This window comes from Bombus huntii, chromosome 4 (assembly GCF_024542735.1).
Source record: "Bombus huntii isolate Logan2020A chromosome 4, iyBomHunt1.1, whole genome shotgun sequence".
In the NCBI taxonomy this organism is placed as follows: Eukaryota; Metazoa; Arthropoda; class Insecta; order Hymenoptera; family Apidae; genus Bombus; species Bombus huntii.
Window position 1 is genome coordinate 18,796,951 of NC_066241.1, and position 19,791 is coordinate 18,816,741.

Genomic DNA, 19,791 nt, shown 5'->3' on the forward strand with positions numbered 1-19,791 from the left:
AGAGATCCACGAAACCAGCTTCGCCGTCGAGCGATTCGGGTCGTCGAGATTCATCGAGAGGAAGAGTTTCTGTATGCGTGACAATGAACACAAAAGTATTGACGAGGTATGTGTCTCTGGGCATACACAGGGTATACCGCACCCCATGGACTAGAGTTGTGATCTTCACTTGGAAGCAAAAGAGCTGATCTCCTGCGCGACGACGCGACGTTCTCTTTTCGTTCCCCTCGAGAACACTGAACTCGCGTCTACTGTCTATAGTGGAGACTTTCACCAGAGTATGTTGTACGCGTTTCGAGGGTAACAAGATTATCGTGTCGGCCTCACTCGATTCTCAATTTACATTTCTCACTCTATAGATACGGTGGAATTTTTCGAAATCACATCGCGCGAATGTCAGAGGACATGTTATATGTTCAAGGAAGATTTTACGACCAGGTCTATGAAACGCGTAAATATCATAAACGCGTAAATTCCGTAAATACGAAAAATCGTGCATTAAAGCGTTGTAAATTATGGGAAAAATTTCAAAGTTTCCTAGAATACGTTGCAACTTCATTCTTCAGGTACCGAGGCTTGTATACCTCCGAAAACAATTTACAAGCTGAGATGGTTTATAGCATCTAAAATAGGTTCTTCGAGTAGGAACTTTCGAAACAGCCACGTTTCATGGCGCACGGGCGCCTTCGCAAGAGGGGAGCACAAAGATGTGTTCGTCCTCATCCCCACCACCCCCATTCACTCCATCTTGCTCGGCACGTTTCTCATCTCGATGTCACGACAAATACGTCGCTTCCTTGTCGTCTGCATCTAATATAATACATAGGTCGATTAGGTATTGCATATACTTACGCGTGCATGCATATAACTTTTCAGTTTTTGTTTGTATCCTACGACGTGGAGTTTGCAGTAAAGAAAGTCGGCAAAGTAGGAAAAGAAAGGGTCACGCAGAAGTAAACGCTGAATTGATAAAAAAGATGTGACGTCCAGTGTTAGAGACACGTAGCACCGGTAGTACCGTAACTCGTGGATTTGTCGGTTGTCCTGTTTCACCTGTACCTGCAGTTCACGCCGGATCACGCCCTTCTTCTTTACACCGCTCTCACTAACGGTTAATCGTCGTCAACTACTTCTTGCGTTCGAAAGAAAATTGAATACACAGCTAGCGCCATCGAGTAGCGATATCGAGTAACGAATTTTGCCGCCTCTTCGGTTTCTTTATTTTCCAGTATATCAGACACATATATACTTGGGAACGTAAGTTAGAGAGCTCATGACATATTCGGTTCCAATCGACTAATTGGATATTTCAAAAGAATGATAGTGCTACTTAATAAGTTAAAACTAAAACAGATTGTACAAGTATCTGCTCGATATGCACATGAAAAGATTCACTGGGTTTGTATCTTTATAACCCTATGATTAGAACTCAAACATTCTCTTTGAATACATTTGAAAGAATATATAATTATTATCATAGGCTAAACTGAAGAAAAAGAAAGCGGCAAAAGATAAAGCACTTGAACATTTTAATGAGTTTTACGCAGGCGTTTATGGAGATAAGTGGCCAGATATACGAGCTGCATTGTTATCAGAAGAATCTAAATATATGGCTGTGGTTAATAATTTCAGTGATCCAGAAAGAATCCAACCTGAGTTGGAGGTACATTATTGTAATACCAATAATATTGCAGATAATAATCGTAAACTGAAAGTATTAAAAATGTTGAAGAGTTGTATCGATAAAATTGTTACAGTTACTTGGTGCAATAAATTTGAGGAGTTTATATAATGTACAAAAAGAAAATGTAGAATTCTTTAAAGCTAAAAGAGCAGCAAGATATGGTAATTTTCCAGATAAACAAAATTCAGAGGACATTACAACATCTAAAGATCAATTAGCAGAACTTCAAACAACTTATTCTACTAATTATCCAAATTTATTAGAAACATTAAATGCTGAAACTACTGAATTTGTTAAGGAAGATCAACGAATACCTACAGAACTAAAATCTATAGATGAAAATTTAAATGAAGTGGAATTAGATACCAATCGTATCGTCAATTCATCCGTAGACTCAGCTATACTTCAGGAATATATACCTGCTACCAAAATAAAAGGTTTGTTTAATTCTAATGTTTCTTTAATCAAAATTGAAATATGTATTTATAAATATGTTTTATAGGCTTGGATGATTGGGTTTTGGAATCTGACTATTATAGGTTTTATGATAAAGCTAGTGATTTTGAAATAAATGTTGAGAAAGAATTTGTTCTGCCATTTCCAGAACATTTGCATATATATGCTTTTGAAAGAGAAAATAACAATAGATTTCCAAATCCTAAGAAAGGATCTACTGGTGTTTCAGGTTTGTATCATTTTCTATGGATTTTAATAATAATAATAAATTAAATGTTTATGTATTTTAGAATATTTTATGAATTATTTTATTACTAACATATCCTATATTTTTTAGATTATTACTTGTTTGATGGTGGATCTATACTTCCTGTGTTGGCTCTAGATATACAGTTTAATGATATGGTCCTTGATATGTGTGCTGCACCTGGAGGGAAAGCTTTGACCATCCTCCAAACTCTTATGCCTCGTATACTGGTTGCTAATGATGTTACAGAATCTAGAATAAAAAGACTCAAAAACGTTATGAATCAATATGTTTCAAACATGTGCGAAAAAGAAAATATGTTAATTATAACACAACAAGATGCTAGAGCAATTGATGAGAATGGTAGATATAACAAGGTGTCCAGTTCGATACAATGTTTTCTATTGTTTACTTACTTTGTGAATGGAACAATATCTTATTCAATATTTTACTCCTCTTAACTTTTTTAGATCTTAGTTGATGTACCATGTACAACGGATAGGCACATTTTACATTCTGATGACAACAATATTTTCAAACCAAGTAGAGTTAAGGAAAGATTAAAAATGCCAGAAGTTCAGTCTGAGATTTTAACGTCAGTAGATAAGATATCTTATTTTATATTTTTTAAGTTTGTCATAAATAATTGTATTTCCTTTCTATAGGACTGCATTGAAATTGGTTTCAGTAGGAGGTACAGTTGTTTATTCGACATGTTCACTTAGTCCTGTACAAAATGATGGTGTTGTACATGTAGCATTAAAAAAAGCGTGGGAAGAAAACAATTCTGTTATGGTCGTAAAGTACATATTTATATATTTCTCTAAATAAATAATACTATTATTTTTATTGTTGATATTGACTTCTGATATATTATATAATTCTCATAGAGATATGACAGAAGCACTGTTACCCTTACGATGTCTATATAACTTTGGTAACATTGACTTAAAATATGGTCATATTGTTGTACCTAATCTGAAAAATAATTGGGGACCAATGTATTTTTGTAAAATGGTGAAAGTGCAATAGGTGTGAATGACTGAGAGCCCATTGGATAATTAAAATTAAATAATTAAATAATGAAATAATTTATATTTCTATGCAGACAATTGTAAGTATGTAACATGTTGCTATAAAAAAGAGTAATATTTAATAAATATGTACATGTACAGTTGTAATGTAAGAGGTTATAATTATATTTTATTATTTATTGTGATAAATAATGTGAAAAATGAAACAGTTCATTAGTGATATTAAATATTTAAGTAATTTCTTTCGCACAAGATGATTACTAAACCTAATTGTTCAATATGAAGTTCAAAAATCAATTCACATCATACACTCAAAAATTACATTCACTTCATAGACTTTTCTTTTAATGGTAATGTTTGATCGCTTGCTTCTTCATCAGCTGGTTTAATTTTGTTCCAAGGTTGTTCTTCTCCACTTCCAAAAATAGTGTAGACTAATATCTCGATTATGTATAATGAAACAGTTGTATAAAATATAATCCACCATGCTCCTATAGTTTGCTATAAAACATTTGATGATAATAATATTAATGATAACATTATAGTTACTGAGATAAAGTATTCGATAGAAAAAATGTAAAATAAATCGAATTTTGCACTTTATTCATAAATAATCACTATACCATAACGTAAAATCAATCCCTTAATGTTTCGAGTTTTTTTTAAATCTAATAAATGTATAAATTTGTTTCATGTTTTCATGCCTAGAAGCTTGTTGCTTGAGAGGTGTTAATGATATTTTACTGTATATAGATACTTACATTTCCGTATGTCAATTTTCCGACAAATATTGGTACAACAAACCCAGGTATGGTAGCAACACAGTTTGTAATGGCGACAAGAGTACCAGCAAAATTTGGTGCAATATCAATATGATTTGATAAGAACCCGCTATACATTCCACCGATACATGTTACTCCAATAGTCATTAATGTAACCGCTAATGTTCGATTACAACCAACATGTGATACTCCCATTAAACATATCATGGGAATAACGGATGCTAAAAAGAAATATATTTTTGACTGTTATTACCTAACCCAATTGTATGCTTTTAAATTATACATATACAGTATATACAAATAGTAAACTTACAAAACAGTGTTCCAATTTTTCTCGATACCGTTACCGTAATTAATTTTTTGTCTTGCATAATGGCTAGTATCTTACTAAGCACCATAGTAAAAATCCACATACATAAAAATGGCATCGAAGAAAGACCAGCATTCTATAGAAAAAGAGAGTTATTAGCGATATTAATTAAAAAAATTTTAAGTTCTTGCTCAATACTTACAGAACTCATATCGAACTTCAGTATTTGATTCATAAAAGTAGGCAGCTCGATAAGCAACATGTACCAACCAAAATTACTGCAGAAATGAGCGATTAAGATTGCCATAAATGGTTTAGATCGTAATACCTCGCCCCAGGGAACTGATAATTTCTGAACAATATTACGAATATAACAAATAAAGATACTAATTATACATATATAAAAGTCTTAAATATGATTTTTGTAAAATTTAACAAACCTCTTTATGTCCGCTGTTATTTTTATTCTGACCTAAAGATTCCATAATATAATCCTTTTCCTCTTGACTAATAAACCTCGTTTGTTCCTCTGGGCTATCTTCAATCATAATCCACCATGCTGTACACCAAATTAGACAAAGTGCACCTTCGATATAAAATATCCATATCCATTCGAAATTTGCAGCCAGCATTCCCGTTAAGAGTATAGAAATCACAGTACCTAGAGCAGTTCCTACAGAAAATAAAAGTTATGTATAGTTTCAGAGATAAATGATTGACTGTGGAAGCGAAAATTAAAAATTTGAGAAATTTTTATTTTCGTGCATAAATTTTCAATATATTATTAAATGCTTCAAGCTGTAATCATTAATCGATAAAGGCAGTTTCATGTTATTGTATTATGTATAGATTAATGTAACCCGTAAAGTAGTGTAACCGAAGTTGTAGTTTCAACCTTTCCCGATTTTTTATTTAAATGAAATAAAAAGATTATATCTTTAGATAATAAAAATTCCAAATTATTTAATTTCAATTAGCAAAAATTTTATTTTACCTGCATAAACAATCGAGGCAAGGACGCTTCTCTCGTTTGGTGGAGCCCACTTAGCAATCATAATGTGCATTGCCGGAAATGTTACACCCTGTAGTTTTATAATTTTATTATAATATTACATATTTAATTTCAACACCTATTCGGAATATTTAATAGTTTTTTTTTACTAACACCACCGATTCCTTGAATAAATCTCATCAGGATGAAGAGAGAGTAATGCATTTCAGCAGCAACAGGTGATAATATAGATGCTACGAGGTTTAGAAATACCGATCCGTTCATCACCCATTTGGCAGATAAGAGTTCAGCCATTCTGCCGCCCGGAAGTAAGGATATCATATAGCCCCAAAAGTATGATGATAAAATAAGACCTTGCAAAGGTTCATTCCACACGAATGGGCCATCCTATATAAATAAATATCAATATCACATCTCTTTTCAACAAAAATTTCTATTTATCTTGTGGAGCTTGATATACAGCACGATTAGAGAAATCGTGAGAAATAAACATAAAGTAATACATTTATTTTTCTATACGAAAGTAAGAAAATATATAGCAGGATAAAATTTTATATAATGTAATCTTTATTTTATTACGGATCGAATTATTGTCGTCCATATTATACTGATGCAACTATATTAAAATGGAATCATTGAAAGGTAAATACGATTATATTTTATTTTTTTTTTGCATTGTATCTAAGTATGAAGTTCCCATGTACGAAAATTGTTAATATATCTTAATGCAAAATTACTATTTAAAAAATTGATATTACTAATTGTTATAAAGTTATCAGTAATACATTTATACATATATGTACCTCGGTGATTGTTTTCGTCTCGTTGGAAAGAACACTATCGTGGTGACATTCGTCCATAGTAATTACAGTTGTATTCTCAGATTCCAATTGATGCAACGCGGATAACTTTACAGCAGTGTGGTTCACCATAGCTACGATAGCCACACTTACGTTTACCTTGAACCCGTAGATGATGGCGAGCCCGATAGAACCCATGATTGCCATCAGGTACCGTATAGGGAATATAATGTGTCCTACAAATACATTTAAAGTCGACGTGTTGATTACTTATAAATAAGCAAAAACGAATTTTCAGATATGATTGACTCGGTAATATGATACCGCGGGGAAAATCATACCGCAAGATACGAACAGAGGACGTGCCGTTTGGCACGAAGTACAGGTGAAGGAGTCATCAGGTATTCGACTTCTTCATCTGTTTGTGCGGTTATACGATTTTGTATACGTATTGTGCACATGAAAATAATACATTTTTTTTCGAAAATAGATTCAAATATCCTAATTATATTTCTGTTCTATAATTTCTAGAGCTATCTTTAAATAAAGAATTCAATTCTTTAATATAAATAAGGGTTTATTAAACAAGAAAGTCAAAAGATAAAGATATAACTTATATGATCTTTCTCTTGTAATTTAGTTATATTTAATTAGACTTTTATTTTAAAAGTATTGTGTAGGTATATTATTTGTCTCGAGATATTCTTTCATCCAGGACAGAATTATGAATTATAAGAAATATTAGGAAAATACTGACAGATATACCGACAGATATACTGACAGATATGAAAGAATGTTGTAATTACACATTCCTATCATATGTAGTATTTTCGTGTTGATAAATAATATTTTATCATGGTTTATTTGATAACTCTATATTCAATCACTTTTTAATAAAAATGATAGCCGTAGGCAGATGCGTTCAGTGTACTAAAGCGAATATCTTTTATAAATTTTTAAAACTTTCTTTTTATCGCAAGCATTTATTTTCGATCCAGATATAGGTCAACGAGCACGTAAAACGAAGTTCCAGAATATCACTTGTCAAAGAACTGCTAAACAAATATATTTAACACAACAATATTTACTTCAATGAAGATCAAATAATAATACAAATAGTAAATTAATGTTTTATATTTTGGATTGTCATAGATTGTCAATTACATTTGTCTATGTAAACATAAATGGAAAATATATTAACTATGAAGAGATAAAACTTTACAGGAAAAATTATCACCTACGTATGTTAACGATAAAACCAAAGAATTGCATCAACCATATAAGAAATAACAACACGGTTTACAACTTGATTACATATCGCTTCAATTTACGTCTTATTCCCGAATTATCTAAAAATTAGAATATATATGTAATAAATTTTTTAGCTTTATTCTAAACTTATATAGTTGTTTGATACTGAAGTATTTGATATTGAAATATTCCAATAAAAAATTTGAAATATAGATCAGAGGACATTTGAAGGTCATAGGTATGGAGCTTCTATGAGAAAAGTGTGATGTAAATTGTAAGAGCTGGAATTTACTCATCGTTTCCACTTTTTCGAAAGAAAGTTATTAATATCCAATCTCTAGTTTAGAGCATATTAAAAGTAAAAAACTGTAATTACTCACCCTTGTGTTCTTCAGTCATGTTTTTTCTTGAGTCAACGACTAACAATCTCTTTCACCACTTCGAAATATACTTTTTGTAAGACGATAAAATTTTTTAACGTAGTATGACTAAAAATCTAACTTTATAATATGTTTAAAATTAATAATTATCGACCACTTGTTATTTTCAATCTCACGATCATCCAAATTCGACAAGAAACTTAAATTTGGAGAATATAATTTATTTGAAGAATATCGAATTTTAACCGGTTATCGAATATTTAAATTCAAAATTATCATTTCTTCTGATTCGATGCCTAGTGCGTGCAACGTGCCACTGAGGTCGAATGTGATGCTTCTGTTTCCTCAAACCTTTCCGAGGAGTACGGGCGTGCGCCTCTTCTATAAATGCCATACCCCGCGTGAACGCAGGCTCGAACGCATCGTCCTCAAACACCTCCGTCGCTGTGACGTGATCATATTTACGCTGAACCTGTCCATTGATTCCAAGAATGTCTCTCTTCGATTTTAGTGAAATACAAGAAGTACAAACGCTATCGAAATACTTCATCCCTATTTGACTGCTAATACGTGCAACATTTACTTTCCGTTATGAATATCTGAATTAAAATACCAAGCAAATATCACGTTTCCGAATATCATTCATTCAAATCTTAACTTGCTTTTTTTTAAATATATTACTCGAGAAATTTTGACTGTATTAAATTATCTAATACATTCACAACGAATAAGTTATTTAGATATTCGTTGCTAGTTAAATTGAAAAGTTGAATTGAAGAAAACTATAGACTAGAAAACTATGAATTTGATTGATTTGTAATTATTTGAAAATTTATATAAGACAAATAAAAGTTAGTTTTTTATGTAATTGAATCTAATTTTTTAGTTGCATCTTATGCAATGTTCGAAGTTTAGTTGTCATTCCGCTTACCGTTATTTAATCTGACGCAATGTGGTACACGTGACGTTTGCCATGAGCATAGTTCTGAAATTAAGACGTGGTAAAACAAACTAAAATTAATCAAACCGATGCAAAATGAAGTTGCATTCGTAAAGAGCATGCAGTATACATATTATGTCGACCTAATAAAAATTTGCAGGCTGACAGAATGTAACAAAGATATAGCGATACATTCGTAAATTTCAATGTATGAAAAAGTCATTTTCTGATTTTACTGTTGTAAATGATAGAGAAATATGAGTGTAGAATTAGAATCTAATGCGAACCTCGAAGAAATATATACTTGGATGGAGCAAATACCATTTTCCAAACCAAAAAAAAATCTTGCTCGAGATTTTTCTGACGGTGGTATAAAACAAAGTTCATATTTTAGAAAATAATTTTGCAATTCTTTGTGTGATATTTAAAATATATTTCAATAACTTTTAGTTTTTATGGCTGAATTGTTAAAACGATACTATCCCAGATACGTCGATATACATAATTATATTCCTGGAAATAGTATTGCAAAAAAAATAGACAACTGGTGCACTTTAAATCGCAAAGTACTTTCAAAACTTGATGTAAAATTAGGAAAAGACGTGATCAATCAACTAGCAAATTCGCAACCTGGTGTTATTGAAAAAATTTTAATCGAACTGCGAGCTAAAATTTTAAAAGATTGTAATGCGGATAGAAATTCTTTATATGCCGAATATGAAGAAGACGAAAAGAAAGGTAAGTGAATGATTACAATAAATATAAAATCTCGTGTAAAAATTTGTATAAGAAATTATTTAAGCACAATTTCATTCCTTGAAAAGAAGTTGTTAAGTCAGTGCTTAACCCAGAAGAAATAGCAAATAAAACTGTTCCGCGTCATGTCTTCGTTCGACTAAAACAAGAATTAGAAGAAAAGAATGAACTGATAAATATTCTTCATCAAAAAGTGTCTCACCTAGAATCTCTGATAAAACTGAAAGATCAAAGAATTACAGATCTTACGTCACAAATTATAAAACCTATAGAACAAAGTATTACACCAAGAACTTTTGCAGCTAGTACAATTTCAAAACTTCGAACGAAAATATAACTCGCCAAAATTTAAAAAATAATCCTTTAAGAATATTTTAAATAAAATTGTACTCCAACATTTATATTATTTATAAACATTTAATGTAATGTACTGTTTTAATATAGTGTACCACAATTTAGTTTCTTTTGTCACGTTTAAATTATAAATTCTATATTTATGTTATATTTAGCTTTATTCGAATTAAATCCGTTACTTTCACAAATTTCTTACAACTGTCAAATGCTAGTACAAAAGATTGATAAAATCGTATCAACATGGAATTTAACTCAATATTATCTATCTCTTATGTTTAGATAAATTATATATAAATAGAAATTTTATATCGGTGCTCTCATGCTTGGTGGTGAAACCAAAATTACTCCATCCCCACGAACAAAAAGCATAGAGATATTTCTTTTAGTTGTACGATATACTTCTTCGTAAGTTTCCTCATCAATTTCTACCGTAGTTACAGTCTCTTCTGCTTCACCCAATACCATATTTAAATGCTGATCATAAGCCTGCAATGAAAAGTTTTTGTATAATAATTAAATATAAAACAGGTTAAGAGATATATACATAGATATAATATAGTAAATAACAGGTACAATATACTTGTAAAAATGATATTTACATGTAACCGTCCTCGTAATTCTCTCTCATTTCTCATTTTAACATATATTCTCTCATCCAGACTCAATCTTATAAGATCTAGGGGTTCTTTAACATTTATTGCTGGTACCTGAAAATGTATATATACATATATATACGTATATATATGAGAATAGAGTAGGTTAGGTTCATATTCAAAACTTTAAATCAAGTGTTTTTACCTGCTCTGTCTCGTCAGCCATAATGTCATTAAATTATTTTTAATTTGCTGCTAAAACCAGATTGAGTTTTATGTTTATACAACTATAAATGCTTGGTTAAAACTCTTTATACGCTCACCCAACTATCGCGCGGCATCATTCGGAATTCGGATAAACCGGCAATACTATCATTTCATCATATCATACAATCACCCGGTAAGTGGCGCCACATATTCCTTGAAATATATTTTCTTTACTTAAATGTACATAATTTTGCTTTTTATTTGTCAAAATTTAATTTGTTGTATGCATTTGTCGTATTATTTCTAACGACAACGGGGCAATTTAGATCTATTTCGTGAAATGTTCTTTTTATAAATTATTATTTGTTGGCAGAAAAGGTGTTTTGATTTTCCCGCGTGCTAGTTATTAGGTTACACGCATCGAGGAATAGGCGCTAGTAGTCAACGATAGGAATCAGCGTAGCTTGAGGTATTGCTAGAGCGAACAAGCGCGAGGGAGCAAGCAACGCCATTTTCTCGATTCGCGGGTGAAGACTGCGTGCAGTGTGTGAATCATTTGGCAAAGTTTTTTCACGTTTCTGCTTAACGACGTCGAAATTACGAGCTGTCCAACGGCTCTGGTGCATTTATCAGTGTTATGTATAGACACGCGGCCAGCTGTACGGTAGATATGGTGAGTTCAGAGAGATCGAAGCGCTCCCGGGAGACGTGACGTCTTGTCAGTCGGCCTTTTCCCATTCCCCCTTCTCGGTGAGCTCCCGCAGGGATGGGTCGTGCAGAGTTGTCGCTTATGATAACGTAACACAGACTAAACGGTTAACGGAGCGTTCGTTCGAAATTCTTGTCAGCTACGATTTTACGTGTAATAAAAAGAGTCTTGAAGGAATCAGGAGTCCGTAGAATGTATGGTTCGAGCCAATGGGCGGAGGTTTAGGGCGGCACATGGCTGTTGGGGCGCCGGCTGTGCAGGGGGTGGTTTTCCCGACGCTAGTTCGAACTGACGAAAATTTACCGTTCTTGTCAGTCACTGTACTGTGTGCGTATGTATCTTTTAATCGAGATCGCGTGTAATTGCGGCCGGTCACGGTTCGGATAACAAGTTCATAGTGACAGTGGAAAGAGAAGTACTCCGTTATATGTCTCGATTTTCTTACCGAAGAGAAGAAGCAACTGGAGGCTTCAGCCTTTCGCGGATTACGCGCGTCTCTCGTGTGCTGTTCTGCATTTTCTTCACGTAAAGCTCGGACAAAGGAACCAGCAGTGATCACGGACGATTCTCTTCGAAGAGAAATATTTGGCTATCTTTGTGTTGCTGCGAACCAACTACAACGGGCAACGTAAGCTCTTCTCCTTCACATATACTTCTGTGAATTGTAACACTGTGTGAACCGCTTAATTTGACCTTCCACGATGATTTATCAATGGACCGTTAGATCGTACGGAATGTGTATGCGTCAGCATTATCGATCGATGCTTGTTGACATACTCGAGATTCGTTCCTTTTTTTTTCCTGCGAAAGCGTGGTACAATACACTTTTCCATCTAATTTGATTCATTTTCATAGGCGTAACGTCCAGAGATTTCAGAGGTTATTTCTTAATTTTCCTTATATTTATGTGACCAATATATCTCGCGTAAACGAGTTTAGTAAAAGGTACTTTTCTTGTGAAATGTTAAACGTTACCGATAGTATAGCTGCTTCAACGAAGACGAATTTTGCCGCAGTTTTATCGTATCTCTTACATCGTTACAGATGTCTATTGCGATCCTATAATACATGGCGCTTGGTGATTAAAATTCACCGTGACATTCATGCGCCAATTAGCTCGCCCGGCCTTTCGACCTTGTTGACATTTTAAACGTTTCCTGCCCTCCCAAGAAATCCGATAGCTAACTTCATACGTACTTTCAACGGTTACCTCGCTAATCTTAGATCATCTTTTTCCAATAGGTCTTCCCGTGCGTATCACTTCTGTCATTCTACAAATTCCCCTCCGCTATAGGTGCATACATAGCCGCGTTCACAATTTGTTGGTTTTCAAATTTGCAGAACGAAATTAGCTGGCGCAATATGTTATCAATAAGATGAAATTAAGGATGGTTGCATTGTTTTCACAAAAATAGTTTATTGTCTGGATTATTCTTTGTTTTCTTGGCGACTAACGTTAGGGAACTATGGAATAGTGTAATTAACGTAGTTAATAGATGTAATTTACGCGTTGCATATTTTTAGAGATAATTGTTGGTTGTTTGAATTTTTTCGCTGATTTATCATTTGGTAGTATCTGTATTTTACTGAACAGTGATGCGATAAGTTTATGATACATACACAGGTTTTATAATATTACGCCGTGAGTACCCGATTAACCGGTTTAATTGAGACCAGGCAACCCCGTTAAATCGAGACCAATTGGTTAATTTGGGGGAAATGATTAAACTGAATATGTTTATCTATAAAATTTCGTTCGTCTGTGATTTTACAGACGAACATTTACTGCTATTTCTTTTGATATCTCAAATGTCTTGGATGATTTTATTACTTGATTTTAATAATAATATACGTATAGTTAACACAAAAATTTTTATCGAATTCAACGTAGAAAAAATATAATAAATATGTACTTGTTTCATCATACAATAGAAAATTTTCCAGGTACGATTTAATTCAATTAAACTATCATGCTTTTTTTCATTGAACAATAAGAAGTGTGTGGCGTTGAGCGATGTATATACGTATGTAATCATTAGTTGTTAGTTTTAACAGTAACACGCGCTAATTTGTATCGAATCGTGTGCACTCGGTGAATTTCGGTACGCTGCAAAGCAGATTGTGTATTTGCGCTTGTTTAATTCGGATACATACTATGTACGTAATATCTTCATCTTGAACAGGATGGAACATTTGTGAAAACGGATGAATATTTTTGCGCGATCTTCCATAGGTTTGCACGTTTGTATCCGGTTTTATATTTTACGTTTGATCTTTTTAATGAGAAATATGTACCTTGGTCTCATCGTCAACTAAACAATGTAATTAATCTTATTCACTTGTTTAATAAATTATGATAAGTTATTAAATATGAATATCGTAAATAGATTATGCAAGGGAAAATTACATGCGCCAAAGATTTATTTAATCTACATTTCGAATTAACATCAACTAATGAAGACTATATACAGGGTGGTTGGTAACTGGTGGTACAAGCGAAAAGGGGGTGATTCTACGCGAAAAAAGAAGTCGAAAATATACAATAAAAAAATTTTTTTTTTTTTATTTTTCCATCGAGACAACGATCTACAGCGAGATCCGTTATAACGTACCGCACGCGTACCGAGCGAAAATTCAAAGTCGATTTTCTCGAAAACAAAACCTCAAACGAAAAATTTTTCTTCTATATTTTCGACTTCTATTTTCGCGTAGAATCACCCCCTTTCCGCTTGTACCACCAGTTACCAACCACCCTGTATAAAAGACAGTGGCAATATAACTAGGAACGAAAGAGATCGCTATAAAATTATCGTTAATGCAGCTTTATTTTTGAGGAAAGTGACTTTAACAGTATCGTATCAAATATTCAGTTCTATTCCTTTCTCAAGTTTATAAAGATATGGATTTACATAAACATTTGCAGTTCATCGGCAAATATGTCAATGATATATTTATCATAGTTGGGCGGTTCATCGTCTTGACTTGGGAATCGAACGATTTTTCACCAATGTTACATGAATAATATTGTAAATCGCTGTATTATGTATAAAGCGAAACGCGCATATATACCAACACGTGTTGGGACACGCGACGTGTGCGGGAGACCGAATTCAAAATAACCGTGTGTTTTATGGGTGGAGTACCGTCGAGATATTTCTTTATTCATGAGTGTAAACGACGAAGCGGCACGGTGTGCATTAATCCTTTGAAATGGTCGCACCACCAAAGCCCACCAAGCCGACGAGTGTGTTTTTAACGCTCGTGTGCATTGAAACGTTTTACGCGGAAAACAGAATGACAAATTTATACATCGGGTAAACACAAGTAGCGAGTTGCTTCGCGGACTTGTGCATTTGCCAAAGATGGAAGGCATCGATGGTTGATGACACGTTATTACCATAGAAGATGCGCGTTTGGTGCTTTAAATACATAATTAGGCAGTTGCTCCTTTATGTAAAGAGTATTTTTTACTAAATTTTCTCTTTTTTTTTAGGTTTTTGCTTCCTACGTATTGGGTTTCTTGCCCAACTAATTTATCATCTTTAGTTAAAATATCCTAGTAGCATTTCTTTCATTTTTCAAGATATATTAGAATGCTTGAAGCCAGTTGGATTAATGATTTATTATTAAAATTCTTTCTATCATAAAATTAATGCTTAAGGAGGGGGTAAGGTTAATTCGTACAAAAATAAGGCATGTTTGTGTGAATTATTTGTGACGACACAGTTAAAATCTCTTTATTAAAACCAATAGTAGATTAAAGTATGACATTCGAAGAATATTATATAAAATTTTCACGGAGAAGTATTAAAAAATACGGCAATGGCAGTAATTATTCGGACTTGTCTCGGAAAAAAGTAGAATTGCTCATAACTTGGTGCTGGATCATCTGAAATCAAAAAATTAAAGTTCATTCGTTAGGTAACAGTTTTCCCCAGGTAACGTTGGGAGGGTTTTTCGAAATTTCAATTTTTCACTTTTTTGGAACACTTTGAAGGGAAAATTAGCCGCAAATTTTCGCAAAATGGGTTAATTTATCCCTTCAAAGTGTTCCAAAAAAGTGAAAAATTGAAATTTCGAAAGACCCTCCCAGCGTTACCTGGGGAAAACTATTACCTAACGAACGAACTTTGATTTTTTTATTTCAGATGATCCAGCACCAAGTTATCAGGGGCACCGCAATTCTACCTTTTTTCCGAGACACGTCCGAATAATTGCTGCAATTGCCGCATTTTTTAATATTTCTCCGTGAAAATTTTATACAATATTCTTCGAATGTCATACTTTAATCTACTATTGGTTTTAATAAAGAGATTTTAACTGTGTCGTCACAAATAATTCACAAAAACATGCCTTATTTTGTACGAATTAACCTTACCCCTCCTCCCCTTAATCGTAAGAATCGTAAGAATCAGTCAAATAAAAAATTTCTAGTGGAAGATGTCAAACGTTTATTCACTATCAAAGTTGCCAAATTAGTACATAGTAACGCTAAATTGATCCGAAAGAAAAACGCGAGATCAGCTAAAATGACCAGATTCACATTTACATACGATCTTAGTTCTAACATCATAATTTTCTAACTTCGTAAAACGTTTCGAACCAAATATCTTTTTCTTCTCAACAGCATCCATGATTGATTTGCATCTCGACCGCTTTTGCCCGCTCGAAGATCCATTCATATCGATTTACGCAGAACGTATTAGCTGTATGCGTCATAAATTCATATTAGTCGGTGGTTTACAAGGCTCACTGCATTTCATACAAACAATAAAGGTTATTCCGTCTTACGGTGATTCAGACGCAAAACCGCAGATGAAGTAACGCGACTGTCAGCGGACAAAAAAAATGATTAAATTCCGTGTACGATGCAGAATCTAGATTTCAACGTTTTATTCTCAAATCCATTATCAACGCGTCGCTAAACAAGTTCTTCTAAAATATCGTATTTCACCGATGAGTTTCCAATTTCACGTGTAAACAAGATTTGGTTTTAAAAGTGTAACTGACTGTTTCGGATTGTTAAAATTCATATAGATATTAAAACGATCAATTGGATTTGCGACACGTTCGGATGACTCGAAGCAAAAGGTTATTTGTTTTGTAACTGTACATTCTAAGCATGCAGAATTACATCGCGACGTATCATCTTCTCAGCTGGTAGAAAGTAACAGTTATATCATCCTGTGAATACTGGTCGTGATGGTGACGATGAAATTCTTAATCATGCCCCTTTAACGCGAGCAATTTTTCAAAATTATTCAAATACGGCAAGTCTTCGTGCGAAATTGAATAACAGACAAGTGATAAATTTAGTTAACACGTTTTACTCGTAACATGTGCTTTACGGTACGACAACTAATTGAACTAAACCACAGTTGTCTAACAGTATGACTACAATAGTACTGTATATATTTAAGCATTGCACGATCGCACCAAACGTTTCGTTTACTTAGCTATCTTACCAACAATGAAACGCTTTCGAACGTATTTATGTCCGTTCTTCGGTCAGAAATTCATACAATGCAATACGAGAAACGAAACAGGTGCACTGCACGACGCGAATGTTGACCCTTCGTGGGCTGTTTACAGCATAACGGTGCACGGGTAAATGGTAGAAGAATGGTAGAGTAGTTGCCGAAGCACGGTCGAGCGATCATCGGTTCGGAATCCGCCGTAATATCACCATGGCTTTCCACTTTCTATTTTTTTCTTCTTTCTTTTTTTCGAGAAAAAGCGCATCGTTACGCGGCGCATTGTTTCCACATCCGTGGTGATTGCGGAGAGCTCCTCTGTGCTTTTGCCAAACGGTGGAATGTGGCATATGGCAGAAGAAACGGGGACAGCTTACCTGCAGGCTTCCATAATCGAGCGTCGTTGCACAATCCAACGCGTTTTGCATCGCGGCTCGTTTGTCCACACTTTCGTGTTGTGTACGGTGCAAGAAAATCTTTGAAACACTTGGTTTAATATCGACGAATTCGATGCAACGATTTTCGACATTATGCCGTAATAATGCGATAATTTCGACATGTTTCTGTCGTTTATAGCGTTTCAAAGTAGTAATTGCATTGCCAATAAGTTCCGCGAGAGATACGCATATTTCTGATAATTATACGTAACATTGAAATATGAATGGCATGGATCAGTAACTGACGCGTTCGTTATTTTCCAAAATATTGCTTACGCGATATTAGCCCTCGGGTATTAGCTCAATCTTTTTTACAAGAGATCATCTTTAAATTTTCCATTAATTGTTTGGCTAATCGATTTTTCCGTTAATTGTTGTTTTGATATTTTAACTTCTACTACAGCTGACCATCGAACAATGTGCGCGTATAATTTTGGAATCTCCAAAAAGCTTTATTTTGCTTTATTCTGTATACTACATATGTACATACACATGCTATTATTGTATTCTTGTATTAAAATAAGTTAGAGAAAAGGAAATGTTATTAAGAAAATTACCTAGTATAAGGAAGAGAAAATACGCATATACACACACGCGCGCTTATGTTATTTAGATGCATATTACATTTGCTGTGATGATCCGATGATTGAAGCATGACTGATCTCATGACAACGGCAATGTTATTGGCATTATGTGCCCGATTGTCTTTTAGCAACGGCGATTCGCGTTCTTTTAAACGCTCTTCGTTAGCCGTCTAGTTTGTTACAAAGTCACGATTTACTAAACGGTTTACATATGTACATAGTATGTATCTTTTCGTGGAAACACATACAATATTGACCGACAAAAGAAATCCGCGTTGTACAAACCCATGTTATTTGAGGGTCAGCTGTATGTTATATTTAACTAGATAAAAAGGAAACATCGTTTTGTCGCTCTCAATACGTATTTTTCCGTCGTAATAATTTTTTCCCATACAATGTTCAAATAACGAGTTATTCATGCCTCGCCGATTCACGTCGCCTCCTTCTTTTTATTTCTTTTACTCGTCTCTCTCGACTGTTCGTTATGCTCTTCTTTCATGTTCAATACGCGCGCTTAAATTTCTCCGGCACGATCCAGTGTCACACCAGCCCGACAACTTTTTCTGTCTCGCATAACGATTTTCGAGTTCTGCACCGTGTCCTCTTCTGCTTTCGGCATCTGTCCCAGCGCATCACGTTCATAAAGACAAGATTCAAGCAATATCATATGTATTTATTAATTGGAAATTTGACTTGTCAGTCTTAATTGTTCCTTTACTTCTGTACAATTTTCTTTTCCCTTTACGCGTTTGCTCCTCTTTTATTTTCGATATCTTATTTTTATTACACTAAGTATTCGTAAGTGATTAAATAATTTTGGTACGCTAAAAAAGATCCGTTCTCTCTTAATCGAATGCAAATTAATCAAATTTGCAATGTAGGTATGACAAAATGATGACAAAAATAACACATAATTTTTTCATACTTTTAAATAGAATTTGTCAAAAATATTATAGACAATCATTAACATGTTACAAGCACCATGTAATATATATATATACACGTATGCATCTGTGTCCTTAGCAGGATCGTAAAAGGAAAAGAATTGCTCAGAGTAGAATCTAGAATGACTACTTGACCGGTTCTGGTAGAGAAAGATAAAATTATCTACTTGAAGGCAATCTCTGGTTAAAAATTTGTATCTTTGTGTCATACTTCCTTGAAATGTTTTCGCTGTGTCGTAAATTTTTTTCTACATAGGAAAATTTAGACTGACGGTATTGTGGTCATTCTATGATATTGAGACTAGGAGCCTCAATTTCAGTCTTCTAAGTAGAAATCAGATAATAGACAAGTTCCAGGTAATGAAGAATACAATACCACCTTCACTTTTCGCAAGGAAGTTGCTTATACTAAAAAAAAAAAAAAAAAACTAAAAAATTACATATACTAAAAACTACTCTCTGAGAGTCCAGAAACGTCTGGCTGTTCTTTCTATTAAATTTGTTATTCTATACCTATAGCTGTCAAATACTCGTGACAATATTTACTTTCTACAAAAAGTTGAAAACGTGTACATATTTCTGTATATGACATCAGAAATGCAGGAAATCTTGAGAATAAAGAGATTTATTTCTTAAGCAAGCATTCAGAATTTTATTATTATTATTATCGAAGGATTAAATTCGTTGGAAAATCAATTTACACACCTGATATGTGAGATAATAATTTTAATGTATGACAATAATAATCTTCGCATCGAGAACGGTCGGTTTCTGACTAATCAAATTGGAGCAACGAACGTGTAGTACTTATACGCATGGAACAAGTGGATCCGCCTT

At 33.6% G+C, this 19,791-nt stretch overlaps 5 protein-coding genes across 10 annotated transcripts in view; 3 read left to right on the forward strand and 2 right to left on the reverse strand.

Annotated features, from left to right (window-relative positions):
* The first annotated feature begins 824 nt into the window (after nucleotides 1–824).
* On the forward strand, nucleotides 825–4,919 carry LOC126864676 (5-methylcytosine rRNA methyltransferase NSUN4). Of its 2 annotated transcripts, XR_007689288.1 has the most exons (9): nucleotides 826–1,398; nucleotides 1,481–1,663; nucleotides 1,758–2,121; nucleotides 2,187–2,369; nucleotides 2,478–2,764; nucleotides 2,858–2,982; nucleotides 3,053–3,190; nucleotides 3,278–3,501; nucleotides 4,718–4,919. XR_007689288.1 is itself a non-coding variant. In XM_050616234.1 (8 exons), the coding sequence occupies exons 1-8, from the start codon at nucleotides 1,318–1,320 to the stop codon at nucleotides 3,417–3,419; spliced, it is 1,503 nt and encodes a 500-aa protein (XP_050472191.1). In that variant the 5' UTR covers nucleotides 825–1,317; the 3' UTR covers nucleotides 3,420–3,663. The 2 variants fall into 2 exon arrangements, 1 of the variants encoding a protein (XP_050472191.1); XM_050616234.1 differs by lacking the exon at nucleotides 4,718–4,919 and having other exon boundaries at nucleotides 825–1,398; nucleotides 3,278–3,663.
* On the reverse strand, nucleotides 3,571–9,033 carry LOC126864675 (putative inorganic phosphate cotransporter). Its single transcript, XM_050616233.1, has 10 exons — nucleotides 8,888–9,033; nucleotides 7,957–8,428; nucleotides 6,329–6,561; nucleotides 5,679–5,912; nucleotides 5,508–5,595; nucleotides 4,954–5,186; nucleotides 4,716–4,865; nucleotides 4,517–4,649; nucleotides 4,183–4,424; nucleotides 3,571–3,922 (listed from the first exon to the last, which is right to left on the reverse strand). Exons 2-10 carry the CDS (start codon nucleotides 7,973–7,975, stop codon nucleotides 3,746–3,748), a joined length of 1,509 nt encoding a protein of 502 aa, XP_050472190.1. The 5' UTR covers nucleotides 7,976–8,428; nucleotides 8,888–9,033; the 3' UTR covers nucleotides 3,571–3,745.
* Nucleotides 9,034–9,146: 113 nt separating this feature from the next.
* Nucleotides 9,147–10,110, forward strand: LOC126864683 (sperm flagellar protein 1-like). Its single transcript, XM_050616245.1, has 3 exons — nucleotides 9,147–9,265; nucleotides 9,347–9,634; nucleotides 9,721–10,110. Exons 1-3 carry the CDS (start codon nucleotides 9,154–9,156, stop codon nucleotides 9,987–9,989), a joined length of 669 nt encoding a protein of 222 aa, XP_050472202.1. The 5' UTR covers nucleotides 9,147–9,153; the 3' UTR covers nucleotides 9,990–10,110.
* Nucleotides 10,111–10,145: 35 nt separating this feature from the next.
* LOC126864686 (U6 snRNA-associated Sm-like protein LSm3) lies at nucleotides 10,146–11,057 on the reverse strand. 3 transcript variants are annotated; one of them, XM_050616251.1, is made up of 4 exons: nucleotides 10,923–11,057; nucleotides 10,805–10,854; nucleotides 10,606–10,713; nucleotides 10,146–10,492 (listed from the first exon to the last, which is right to left on the reverse strand). In XM_050616251.1, the coding sequence occupies exons 2-4, from the start codon at nucleotides 10,823–10,825 to the stop codon at nucleotides 10,310–10,312; spliced, it is 312 nt and encodes a 103-aa protein (XP_050472208.1). In that variant the 5' UTR covers nucleotides 10,826–10,854; nucleotides 10,923–11,057; the 3' UTR covers nucleotides 10,146–10,309. The 3 variants fall into 3 exon arrangements, with proteins under 3 accessions (XP_050472208.1, XP_050472209.1, XP_050472207.1); XM_050616252.1 differs by having other exon boundaries at nucleotides 10,805–10,851; nucleotides 10,923–11,043; XM_050616250.1 differs by having other exon boundaries at nucleotides 10,805–10,986.
* A 164-nt stretch (nucleotides 11,058–11,221) lies between these two features.
* The window catches only part of LOC126864674 (actin-binding protein WASF3), a 33,326-nt gene continuing 24,756 nt past the window's right edge, over nucleotides 11,222–19,791 (forward strand). For 2 of the 3 annotated variants that reach the window (XM_050616230.1, XM_050616232.1), the window contains exon 1: nucleotides 11,222–12,143. The gene's annotated coding sequence lies outside the window, so the exon portion shown is untranslated. The remainder of the gene's footprint in view (nucleotides 12,144–19,791) is intronic. The other variant, XM_050616231.1, reaches the window with a different exon arrangement.